Source organism: Lepus europaeus, chromosome 1 (genome assembly GCF_033115175.1).
Source record: "Lepus europaeus isolate LE1 chromosome 1, mLepTim1.pri, whole genome shotgun sequence".
In the NCBI taxonomy this organism is placed as follows: domain Eukaryota; kingdom Metazoa; phylum Chordata; class Mammalia; order Lagomorpha; family Leporidae; genus Lepus; species Lepus europaeus.
The window spans coordinates 144,591,506-144,603,692 of NC_084827.1; the positions used below are offsets into that span (position 1 = coordinate 144,591,506).

The window sequence follows — 12,187 nt, forward strand, 5'->3', positions numbered from 1 at the left end:
ATGATCTGATGTCCCAATCCTGAGTCAGGAGTGTTGCTGCCCGGCCAGGCCACTTCTGAGGATTACCGGCTTCTAGGGCAATTCTTGTCTCCCTCTGCAGAGTGTGGATTCTCAGCAACCTCTCCAGGATCCAGTTGGACGCCCCATCATGCACCTGTCGGGTCTGAAACATGCCACAGGCGAAGCTGAATTTTGTGATGACATCCCCACGGTGGATAAGGAACTTTTCATGGCTTTGGTGACGAGTACCAGGGCTCACGCCAAAATCATGTAAGTCGATGAAAAAGTTTCCAAAGCCTTCTAAAAGCCCACCTGGGGAGTCCTCAGCAGAATGTACCCTACAAGACCCTGACCCTACAGCTCCTAACATGGAAAGAATACAGAAAAGACCACTGGGGCTGGCACTTTGGTGTAGCAGGTAAAGCCACCGCCTGCAGTGCTGGCATCCCATATGGACACCGGTTCAAATCCTGGCTGCTCCACTTCTGATCCAGCTCTCTGCTATGGCCTGAGAAAGCAGTAGAAGATGGCCCCTGCACCCGCATATGAGACCTGGAAGAAGTTTCTGGCTCCTGGCTTCAGATCAGCGCAGCTCTGGCCATTGTGGCCAGTTGGGGAGTGAATCAGTGCATTGAAGACACCTCTCTCTCTCTCTCTCTCTCTCTCTCTCTCTCTCTCTCTGCCTCTCCTTCTCTCTGTGTGTAACTCTGAATTTCAAATAAATAAGTAAATCTTTAAAAAAAAAAAAAAAAGACCATCAACACAACACCAAGTAGAACAAAGTCACTGGAAATGACCATCATGAGCGAGAATAAAAACCACAGTTACGGGCCCCTTGTTTTGATCCTAACTCCATCAATCCTCATCTCCCTGTTACATCCTCAGGCGTGGCTTTAAGGAGTAGCTCTGATATAAGGCTGATACTCAGCTGGCGAGAAAACCTTGTCATGCCCACCTCACTACCAAAGGGTGAATGGCCACTGTCCTAAGCTTCTGAAGAATGTCCCTTGTCATAGCTGCACTGCCCATTTCCCTGTACCCTATCCCCTCTGGCAGCTGAAGTGTTACCTCTTGGCCCAGCAAGATATCTCCTGGATCCTGCTTCATGGCAGGCACATTCTCAGTGACCAAGGCCTAGGCTGATTCATTGCAATATTTTTTTAAAAGATTTATTTATTTGTTTGAAACACAGAGTTACAGAGAGGCAGAGGCAGAGGTAGAGAGAGGTCTTCCATCTGCTGGGTCACTCCCCAGATGACCGAAACAGCTGGAGCTGTGACAATCTGGAGCCAGGAGCCAGGAGCTTCTTCCAGCTCTCCCACACAGGTGCAGGGGCTGGAGGACTTGGGCCATCTTCTACTGCTTTCCCAGGCAATAGCAGAGAGCTGGATCAGAAGAGGAGCAGCCGGGCCTCAAACTGGCGCCCATATGTGATGCTGGTGCTGCATGCTGGGGCTTTAACCCGCTGCACCACAGCACCAGACCGCTATATATTTTTCTTTTCTTTTCTTTTCTTTTCTTTTTTTTTTTTTTTTTTTTTTTTTTTTTTTTTGACAGGCAGAGTGGATAGTGAGAGAGAGAGAGAGAGAGAGAAAGGTCTTCCTTTTGCCGTTGGTTCACCCTCCAATGGCCGCTGCGGTCGGCGCATCGTGCTGATCCGAAGCCAGGAGCCAGGTGCTTCTCCTGGTCTCCCATGGGGTGCAGGGCCCAAGCACTTGGGCCATCCTCCACTGCCTTCCCGGGCCATAGCAGAGAGCTGGCCTGGAAGAGGGGCAACTGGGATAGAATCCAGCGTCCCAACCGGGACTAGAACCCGGGGTGCCGGCGCCGCAAGGTGGAGGATTAGCCTGTTAAGCCACAGCACCAGCCAATATATATTTTTATTTTCAATGGTACCATATCCCTCCCTCATGTCTGGGGCCCTGACAGCTTTGCTTTTCCATTCCTTATATATCCTCTCTCTTTTTTCAGTTCAATAGATTTGTCTGAGGCCCTCGAACTACCAGAGGTGGTTGATGTGATAACAGCTGATGACATTCCAGGCACCAACGGTGCTGAAGATGACAAATTACTGGCTGTGGACAAGGTAGGTATAGAACTTGCCTTGTGCAGGTCATCACCAAGGTGCCACCTCCAGCCAGTTTCCCGTCCCCTCCCCGAGCCTTCTGCCACTGGCAGGTGGAAATGTCAAGCCTTCGAGCCCCTCTCCACCCAGGAATCTTTATTCAGCCCTGAATAAAGGCTCTGGAGATAACACAGTGACAGGAAACTTACTGAAGAAAAACAGCAAGTCCTAATTCTGACACTGGGTCTCCTTGAGTCCTCTTACCCCCATCTGCAAGGTAAGCCCATCAAAGCAACTGATCTATATCAGGATAGAATACCCTAGAAAGATCTAGAAAGAAGAGTACAAAAAAATACAGCCACTGCCACTTGTTGACACTGAACTCCCTCCCTTGCTGCCCCCCCCATGTCCCATTTTTAATAACATTGCTCTTACCCTTTGACCTTTCCATTCAAACTCAACAACCATCCAGTGAGCTCTTGATTTTGGAACCAGACTGGCTCAGTTTGTGTTCCCTCACTTCTGCTCGCGAGCTCTGTCCCCCTGGGATTTCTTATCTGTCAAAGGGGAATCAGTACCACACCCGTGTTGCTGTGTCACCGTGAGATTTGAGTTCTGAGCACACCTGAAGCACTCAGGACCTGTCTGGCATGTGACGGCTCTCAGGAAGTGCCAGCTGGAATTGCTCCATCTGCGAGAGTTCCACGCAGACTTTCGCCCCCGGCCTTGGAATGAACCACTGGTATTTGGCATCTACTCCTGATGAAGAGCTCGATAGGAGCTGTGTTCATCTGCTCAGGCTGCTGTAATGTGATGAATTTGTTTGTTTGAAAGGCAGAGCAATGGAGCGAGAGGGACACACACACACAGAGGTCTTCCATCCATTGGTTCACTCCCCAAAGGGCCACAGACAGCCAGGGCTAAACCAGGCCAACGCCAGGAGCCAGGAACTCCTTCCTGGTGTCCCACCTAGGTGGCAGAGGACATCTGCTGCTTTCCCAGGTGCAGTACAGGAAGCTGGACCAGAAGTGGAGTAGTGGGTAAAGCCGCTGCCTGCAGTGCCTGCATCCCATATGGACGCCAGTTCGAGTTCCGGTTCCTCCACTTTCTATCCAGCTCTCTGCTATGGCCTGGGAAAGCAGTAGAAGATGGCCCAAGTCCTTGGGCCCCTGCACCTGCGTGGTAGACCTGGAAGAAGCTCCTGGCTCCTGGCTTCAGATTGGAGAAGCTCCAGCCATTGTGGCCATCTGGGGAGTGACTCAGCAGCTGGAAGACCTCTCTCCCTCCCTCTCTGCCTCTCCTTCTCTCACTATGTAATAAATAAATCTTAAAAAATCTTTTTTAAAAAAAGTGGATCAGCTAGGACTTGAACTAGTACTCTGATAGGGCATGCTGGTGTTGCAAGTAGTGGCTTAACCCAGTGAACCACAATACTGCCCCATCCCCCCTCAAAATACTTTGAACTCTAAAACGATACCATGGAGGTGACACGTGTGAACCATGCTCAGCAGAGGACACGATAGTTTCAGGTCACGACCAATCTCCCCTCCACTCTGGGACTAACAGTCACTGTGTAAGTGGCCAGTGGAGCCGTCTATATGAATTTGCTTTCCACGAGCTTTTTCTTAGCCAAGGACACGTAGTTGAATGTGGTTCCACTGTGGTTATTACTACTCAACAAGGACATCTAAGACATCAGCCACTGGTAAGATTGGGCTAGGCTGTCTCACCTGGAATTGTCTATCTGAGCAATGCAGGTACTTTGTGTGGGCCAGATCATCTGTGCTGTGGTTGCAGAAACAGATGTGCAGGCCAAGCGAGCAGCTGGAAAGATCAAGATCACTTATGAGGATCTGGAGCCCGTGGTCTTCACCATCGAGGTAAGCCAGGCTGGCCGGTCTCGCCCTAAGGTTGTAGAAACAAACGGCCCTGGTAAATACATTTAACCTATGATTAAGTCAGGGGTCGCTTGTATCCGTGGCTTTGGCTTGCAATGGGAAAATCGGCTTTCTCTGGAAGATGTGACTTGTATGAGTTGAAATTGTTTCTGGCTCCAAGGAAAAAAATAGAAGTTTGTCTTTCAAGTTCAGAAAGTCTATAGGGTGTCTTAGTCTGTTTCATGCTGCCCTAACAGAATCCTCGGGACTGGGTAACTTATAATAAACAGACATTTATTTCCCACAGTTCTGGAGTCTGGTAAGTCCAAGATCAAGGGGCCACCTATGGGGAGCACGTTCTTGCTTTGTCTTCCCGTGGCAGAAGGGGTGTAGTGCACACCAGCATGCATGGGAGGCAGTGAGAAAGCGAGGGCGAGAGTGAGTGAGAGCGTGGCAAACTCACTTTCACAGCACCACTACTTGCAATAACAAGACTATTCCCATAATAACAACATTAAACCACTCGTGCAGGCAGAGCCTCGTGCCCTGCTCCCCTCTTCAAGGCCCCACCTCTCAATGCTGTTGCATTAGGCATTAAGTTTCCAACAGGTGAACTTCGGTGGACACATTCAAACCGCAGCATGCCGGGTTCGATGCGGCAGGGATCCAGCCTCCTCCTCTGTAGTCGTGCCATCATGCATGGCTTCCATTCTCCAGGTCACATTTTGGTCCATAATAATTACGGAGGTTCTCACCATTAAATCCACACCCCAGACAGCATGGAGGATGAGCTGATGAAGAAACAATGCCCCCCTGCAGCTCCCTTTGCCGTCGGGTGTGGCAAAGTGCAACCTACACATCTTCCTCTAGCTCATTAGTTAGAACCCGTCATATGCAACACCTTACCACAAACCAGACTTGGATATGGGGACTTTATTCCAGGAAGCCAAATAGATACTAAAAAGTTGGGAACTCCATTACTTGGAGAAGATAATGAGAATGAATATTGGGAACAATAAGGTTTTCAAAGTGGAGCTCCAAAGCAGTGGGAACGCTTACGATAGAATTCCACAGAAATTTCCACCCTCACTTCTCCATCTAGATAATGGAATTTGAATGGAGTTTCTAGGAACGACAATGGAGTGAGAAGAGAAAATGCAGACATGGACTGGCAAGCTCAGGTTCTGATTCAATGAGGAACAGGATCAGAGTAGCTGAGTTGAGAAAAGCTCACTTGTTTGACCACAAAAAGCGTTTGAAGGCCCCGGTGAAGTGTTGGAACACCTTTAAATGTACCTAAGCAGTAGGGATTGCTCAATATTCAAGGTGTTACATGATCATTGATATTTCTCCGCCAAGTCAACCCTGCCCCAAATTCCTGTTTGCCAAGTTTGGAAGGAGTCCAGGCCATTTTTCTTGGCTCGCTCTCTTTCCACCTTCCTCAAGCAAAAACGACACATGACGAACACACCATGGAAAATTCTGGGACTCAGAATGGTCTCGAATTCTCTCAGAACAAGGCTGTGCAGTCAGCAAAAGTTCTGTTAGGAGCAGGTGTTTAGTGCAGTGGTTAAGATGCCAGTGGGAATGCCCATATCCCACATCTGCAGTGTCTGGTTCGATTCCCAGCTCCACTTCCCACCCAGCTGCCTGCCAGTGCACACCCAGGGAGGCAGCAGGTGATGGCCCAAGTACCTGGGTCCCTGCCACCCACATGAGAGACCTGGATTACGTTCTGGGCTCCTGGTTTTGATCTCATCTGACCCTGGCTGTTGCAGGCATCTGGGGAGTAAACCAGCAAGTAGAAGAGATTTCTCTCTTTATCTATCTTTTTCTCTGCCTTTCAAATAAACGTAAATAATAATAAATTCTCTGTGGCCAGAAGCAGGTAATGAAATAGTCATATCACCAGCACTGATTTATCTGTGAATTCATCCATTTGTTTATGTGGCTATATATGAAAAGCAGTGTATGTTAGTGGCTAAAAGCACAAGTCCTAAAACCACTTACTAGCTGTGTGACCTCAGGCAAGTTACTCCAGCTCTCTGTGCCATGGTTTCCTTGTCTATAAAATAGCAATAATTCGTATAATAATAATGTATAATAATACATATATAATAATAATGGTAGTAATACGTATCTCATGAGGTTGTTGTAAAACTAAATAAGCTAATACGTATAAAGCACTTAAAACAGTGCCAGGCATGTAGCCAGTGCTCACTAAATACTAGTATGCATATGTTATAAGGTGACACTGTCATTTGATACATTTACCATGTGGCAGTAAACATGCCTCCACATGGACCATGCACATGTGCCTATTGTATCTTGGTATAACAGAAATGAACAAGTCAACCATGCTGTTAATCTCCTGTTGCTTTCAGAAATCAGGGATTCATCACTGGGCAAAAAGTTTCTGAAACTAAGCCTCAGCTAGAAAGCTGCCTCTCTCATTTATTTGCAGCTGGTTGTGAGGAATCTAAAGTTATTTTAGCCTCTCTAAGCCCCATTTCTTTGCCTAGAAAATGAAGTTCGGAATAGGATCCATATGAGAATCCAGGTAAATACACTGTTAGTGCACAGTGCCTAACGTGATGCAAACACTCAGTTGATACGAACTGCTCTCAGTTTCTCAATATCATCAGAAAGAAAGATAATAGAATCTAAGACCATTGACATCTAAGTGCAGCAGACACGGGTCATTCTGAAATATGGAAAGAATAGCTTGGGTCTAAAGGTTAAGAAAAATCAGCTGTGGGGAAGGCAAGTCCACAGAACCCCTGAGTGGAGTGTCTCCGGTCTTCATGGGTACAGTCACCGCATGTCACTGTCAGAACAAAACACCATGAAGGCTGGCACTGTGGCATAGTAGGCTGAGCCTCTGCCTACAGCACCCATATGGGCGTCGGTTCAAGTCCCAGCTGCTCTTCTTCTGATCCAGCTCTCTGCTATGGTGTGGGAAAGCAGTAGAGGATGGCCCAAGTCCTTGGGCCCCTGTACTCACATGGGAGGCATGGAAGAAGCTCCTGGATTTGACTGGCACAGCTCTGGCCATTGTGACCATCTGGGGAGTGAACCAGCGGATGGAAGACCTCTCTCTCTCTCTCTCTCTCTCTCTGCCTTTAAAATAAAATAAATAAATCTTTTAAAAAAAGAAAAGAAAAATCCAATGGAAGAAAAAGTAGAGAATGAGCTAATTGTTCCCCCTCTCCTTCAGGATGCCATAAAACACAACTCATTCCTATGCCCTGAAAAAAAACTTGAACAAGGAAATGTCGAGAAGGCATTTGAGAAAGTGGATCAAATTGTTGAAGGTAAGGGGCTGGCTTGCAGCGCAGTGGGTGGAGCCACCGCCTGGGCCACGGACATCCTGTATTGCTGCCCCGCTTCCAACCCAGCTCCCTGCCAATGCACCTGGGAAAGCAGCAGAAGATGGCCCAGGTGCTTGCGCCCCTGCCACCCATGTGGGAGACCCAGATGCAACTCCTAGCTCCTGGCTTTGGCCTGGTCCAGCCCTGGTCATTGCAGCCATTGGGGGAGTGAACCAGAGGATGGAAGATCTCTTTCTCTTTCTCCCTCTTGCATTTCAAGTGTTTACATAAACCTTTTTTAAAGATTGTTGGAGGCAGGTGACTCAGGATGGTCCATAGAGTCCTTGCCCAGTTCTAGCCTGAAACAGACACAGAGAGCCTGTGATTTCCCCTGGGCAAGCTCATCTTCAGAAGTCTTGGGGCATCGCCGGACTTCTTATCCCTCTTCTCAAATGGTGTGCATGTGTGGGTCGTGTCCAGGGGTGGGAGGCAGAGAGAGGCAGTTTTGGGTTCATCCAGGCCAGAGCAAGAGACAGGACCTGGCCCCTTTCACATGCTGCCCAGAGCTGTAGCCTCTCAAGCAGCCTGTGCTCGCTTGCTGCAAGACAGGTGCCCGATTCCTTGCTTGGGACCGATCCAGGCCAGCCAGTCCACACCTTGCTCGCTGGTGAAGTCCCCACCGGGGCAGCCTCCAGCCAGCACGCACCTTCCAGAGTTCCCCTGTGTTTACAGGAGAGGTCCACGTTGGCGGACAAGAGCATTTTTATATGGAAACACAAAGAGTGCTTGTAATTCCAAAGGCCGAAGACAAAGAGCTGGATATTCACGTGTCTACCCAGGATCCAGCCCACGTGCAGGTGAGGCTCAGGATTGTCCCCCCCACACACACACATACACACACACACACCCCTGGCAGTCAACACTCACAGCCTCACGGTTGGTGGCCACTTTCCCTGCACTAACTCAGGATCCAAGCATCGGACATCAGCAGAGCAGCTGAGACCAGAGAACCTTTTTTATTTTATTTTTCTGCTCTTGTTTAGTAAGAGAGCAGCCACCATCTCTTTAGATGGAAAGAGATTTGGGGAGGTGCCGTAGGCTTAGATGACCTCTGTGATTGGATGACACAGCTAAAGTATCTCTGTGCTTTATTTTTATTCCCCTAAAGTAGTTGTCACAGGTAACCTGCGGAGTGAGCACCTCACTGTGTCCACATGCTCACTTCCTCGCTCACAAAGCGTGCTAGGTCTTAGCTGTGAGCCCAGCCTGTCTGCCTCAGTAGGTTGTCAGGAGTCGGCTGGTTTCCACCCACGTGGGACTTTGAATCCGGGCCTCTGAGTTATGAACCAGCTTCCGGCAGGTGCCCAGGACTCTGGCAGCTCCCCTCCCGGTCCATGCCATCTTTCTGCTGGAAAGGCCGCTCGGTGGAGAGGAGTCGTGTTTGTGGACACCCAGCCCCCGCGAGACACAGTCATCCCCTGTCCCTTGCCCCTCATCAGCAGATGTGAGTGACCACTGTTGCCGGGTGGTGCTGGGCCGTTTCGCTCCTGTAAACCTTCCCGGTGTCTCTCGCTTTCCCAGAAAACAGTGTCGTCCACGTTAAACATCCCCCTCAACAGGATCACCTGTCATGTGAAACGAGTGGGTGGAGGTTTCGGAGGGAAAGTGGGCAGGCCAGCTGTATTTGGAGCCATTGCAGCAGTGGGCGCTGTTAAGTGAGTATGCCTGGGGCCACACGGGGTGTACAACGCACAGAGCTGAGGGCGCCTCTGTGGCCTGACAGTCCCCTGGGCTGCTGTCATACCCTCCTGCGTGCCCTTGGGCAGGCAGCATTGCACCTCTGTTTCTCTATCAAATGTAGACAGTAGCACCTCCCCCGCCAACCATTTAGCGTTATTGCAAAAGGCAAACATACACAGCAAAATCCAATATGCTGCAAAAAAGGGAAAGTGGTTTTATTAGATGGACACCCCCAGGGCAGGGGTCCCCCATTCCCAAGCCTCAGGGAAGGTGGCCCCTGCCAAGAGGAGGGCGGAGGCGGAGGCAGAGGCTGCTCCCTGGCGTTTTCTTCCTACTCTCAGCCCCAGAACAGGGCGGGATGAGGAAACAAGGCCTCCCCAGCCTTGGGCCCCTGGGATCTGGCAAGGGCCACCTTTTCAAAGTGCCCATCTCAATGGACAGATGGGTCAGCCTCAAGGAAGGCTCCCTTCTTTGCTGTTTATCCATCAGCGTACATGTTTAGTATGTGCTGGCTTGTCTATTACTTGTTCGTTTTCTATGGCCGTCCCGGTGGTATTTTATCGGAGCCCCAGTCAACCTGCAAACTTCACAGGTTCGGCTGCCTTTGATGACCCCTGTGAGGTTCACAGCAAGGTCCCAAAAAACACAGTCATGTGTCTCAGTCCAAAATGGAAGGTGGAAAAAACGTAGGCCCTGGGGGCTGGCACTATAGTATTAGGTTAAACCGCTGCCTGCAATGCCAGCATCCCATATGGGTGCTGGTTCAAGTCCTGGCTGCTCTACTTCTGATTCAGCTCTCTGCTAATGTATCTGGGAAAGTAACAGAAGATAGCTTAAGTCCTTGGGCCCTTGCCACCCATGTGGGAGACTCGAAGGAAGCTCCTGACTCCTGGCTTGCAGCCATTTGGAGAATGAGCCAACAGATGGAAGATTTCTGTCTCTCTTTCTCTCTCTGCCTTTCAAATAAATAAAACATTTTAAAATAGCTACTTAAAAATCCCGGTGCGTAGCTTCCCCATACTGACCCAGACATCAGTATATTTTAAAACTTCCTTCCCCAGTGGTTCCGCTGTGAGACCAAGTGTGAGAGCCAGCGCCTTGAGTTACAATCCTGTCCAGCACACAACTGCCATGCATTAGGTGATAACCAGGTTTCCTGATAGGAAGAATCTCCTGAGATCACAGAAATCCCTGTCTCCCCCCCTTGGTCTCCCTGAATCAGAACCACGGGAGGGCTCTGGGAACTGCCCAAGTAGCTGGTGCTCCGGTTGTCTGCGAGTAATGGAGACCAAGCAGCCCCGCCCTCGCACATGTGCTAAAGACACCTGCATCAGAGCAAACACAGCTCCTAAGGCCCCTCCCCAACACATTCATCAGAATCCTAGTACTAAGGCCCAGGAATAAACATTTTCACTAGCACTCGATCCTTCTGCATTCCACAGTCTGAGAACCCATGCCCTAGACAAAGAGAAAGGCTGAGGCTCCCAGCTACCCAAGGATCCAGCATGGCCAACACTGGATCAGCCTTTGCCATTGTTATCACTTCACTCATTGATGGTGCTAACACAGACATCCTAGGATGAGCGTTGGCCTTGATTTTCCAGTCGAGTTGTTAGGTTCAGATGTATCTGTCCATCCACTTTGTGCTTTGTAACTAGCGGTGGGGATATGCGAAATGGCTGCATCTAAATGAAATCAAATTTGAAGCCATAAAAATACAACCTAACTGACATGTGGCATTAACCCCTTTAGCTGGATGGCCAACACCCGAGGTGTAGACCACAGAGACAATAGAAATGCAGTCATACATTAATTCACATCAGTGCCTGGCACATTGTATGCAATCAATAAATCTAATTGGGATGGATAGCTGGATGGATAGTTAAGTGAATGGTTAGGTAAATAGGTGGGGGGGGTGAATAATGGGTGGGTGGGTAGATAAGTATAGGGATATATGAACAGGTGGGTGGATGAGTAACTGGGCAGAAGGATGGGTGGGATGGATGGAGAATCTAAGATGTGTCTCCTTTAGAACTGGCCGTCCCGTTCGTCTGGTTCTTGATCGTGAAGATGACATGGTAATAACCGGGGGAAGGCACCCATTATTTGGAAAATATAAAGTGAGTACAAAGATGGAATTATTAAAACAACTCATTTTATTTGAATGCCTTTGTCCTGCTCTATTATTTTGATTTTTACTAAGCCATAGCATCTAAAATATTAAATGAGGAGTCTGTGTATTTCAATGACCTTAATGTTTCATGATGACCTTCTAACATGCCTAGTATATAATTATGAAGAAGCTTAATGATAAAATATAATTTCAAAGAACAATAAAACAATTTATATTGGTGGTTCCTCAAAGATCATTTTTAAACTGAAAGAAGCTACATACGTTGTTATACCAGAATTTCTTGATATTATTCTAAAGAAGAAATGTTTGGAAGCAATTTTAAGCATTGTATCATTCTTTCACAACTGTTCCTAGCAAATGATTATGAAAAAGGCTCAAAAGCTCTTTGCAGATAGAAAAAAATGAATCTACCAGCTAATGAATTTTAAATTGTTTCAAAACATGTTCACTGCATGCAACTATAATATTATCACTATTAAAAATACATACCCGGCCGGCGCCGCGGCTCAATAGTCTAATCCTCCGCCTAGTGGCGCCGGCACACCGGATTCTAGTCCCGGTCGGGGCGCCAGATTCTGTCCCGGTTGCCCTCTTCCAGGCCAGCCCTCTGCTATGGCCCGGGAGTGCAGTGGAGGATGGCCCAAGTGCTTGGACCCTGCACCCACATGGGAGACCAGGAGAAGCACCTGGCTCCTGGCTTTGGATCAGCGCAGTGATCAGCATTGGAGGGTGAACCAACAGCAAAAGGAAGACCTTTCTCTCTGTCTCTGTCTCTCTCTCTCTCACTGTCCACTTTGCCTGTCAAATAAATAAATAAATAAATAAAAATATATACCAACAGCTCATTGACAAATTTGTAACTTAGGATAATTCTAATGTAACATAAAACACACCAAACTTGCATTACTCAGGAATTGCTTGTGGCATACATATAGTTGGATTTCCTATGTGATTTTGGTCATTGCCTCGGATTATTAAATGGTTATGGCCTCTGTATTAGTAAAGGCATAGCCTTTCATAGTACAGCACAATTTTATTGGCATCAGTAACTTTTATAATT

At 48.2% G+C, this 12,187-nt stretch overlaps 1 protein-coding gene across 1 annotated transcript in view; it reads left to right on the forward strand.

Annotated features, from left to right (window-relative positions):
• LOC133763299 (aldehyde oxidase 2) overlaps positions 1–12,187 on the forward strand; it is a 76,215-nt gene that overhangs the window by 32,973 nt on the left and 31,055 nt on the right. Inside the window, exons 17-23 of the mRNA XM_062196767.1 lie at positions 101–270; positions 1,972–2,086; positions 3,823–3,945; positions 7,160–7,256; positions 7,986–8,110; positions 8,835–8,968; positions 11,026–11,113. Coding sequence (XP_062052751.1) covers positions 101–270; positions 1,972–2,086; positions 3,823–3,945; positions 7,160–7,256; positions 7,986–8,110; positions 8,835–8,968; positions 11,026–11,113 — 852 coding nt within the window. The remainder of the gene's footprint in view (positions 1–100; positions 271–1,971; positions 2,087–3,822; positions 3,946–7,159; positions 7,257–7,985; positions 8,111–8,834; positions 8,969–11,025; positions 11,114–12,187) is intronic.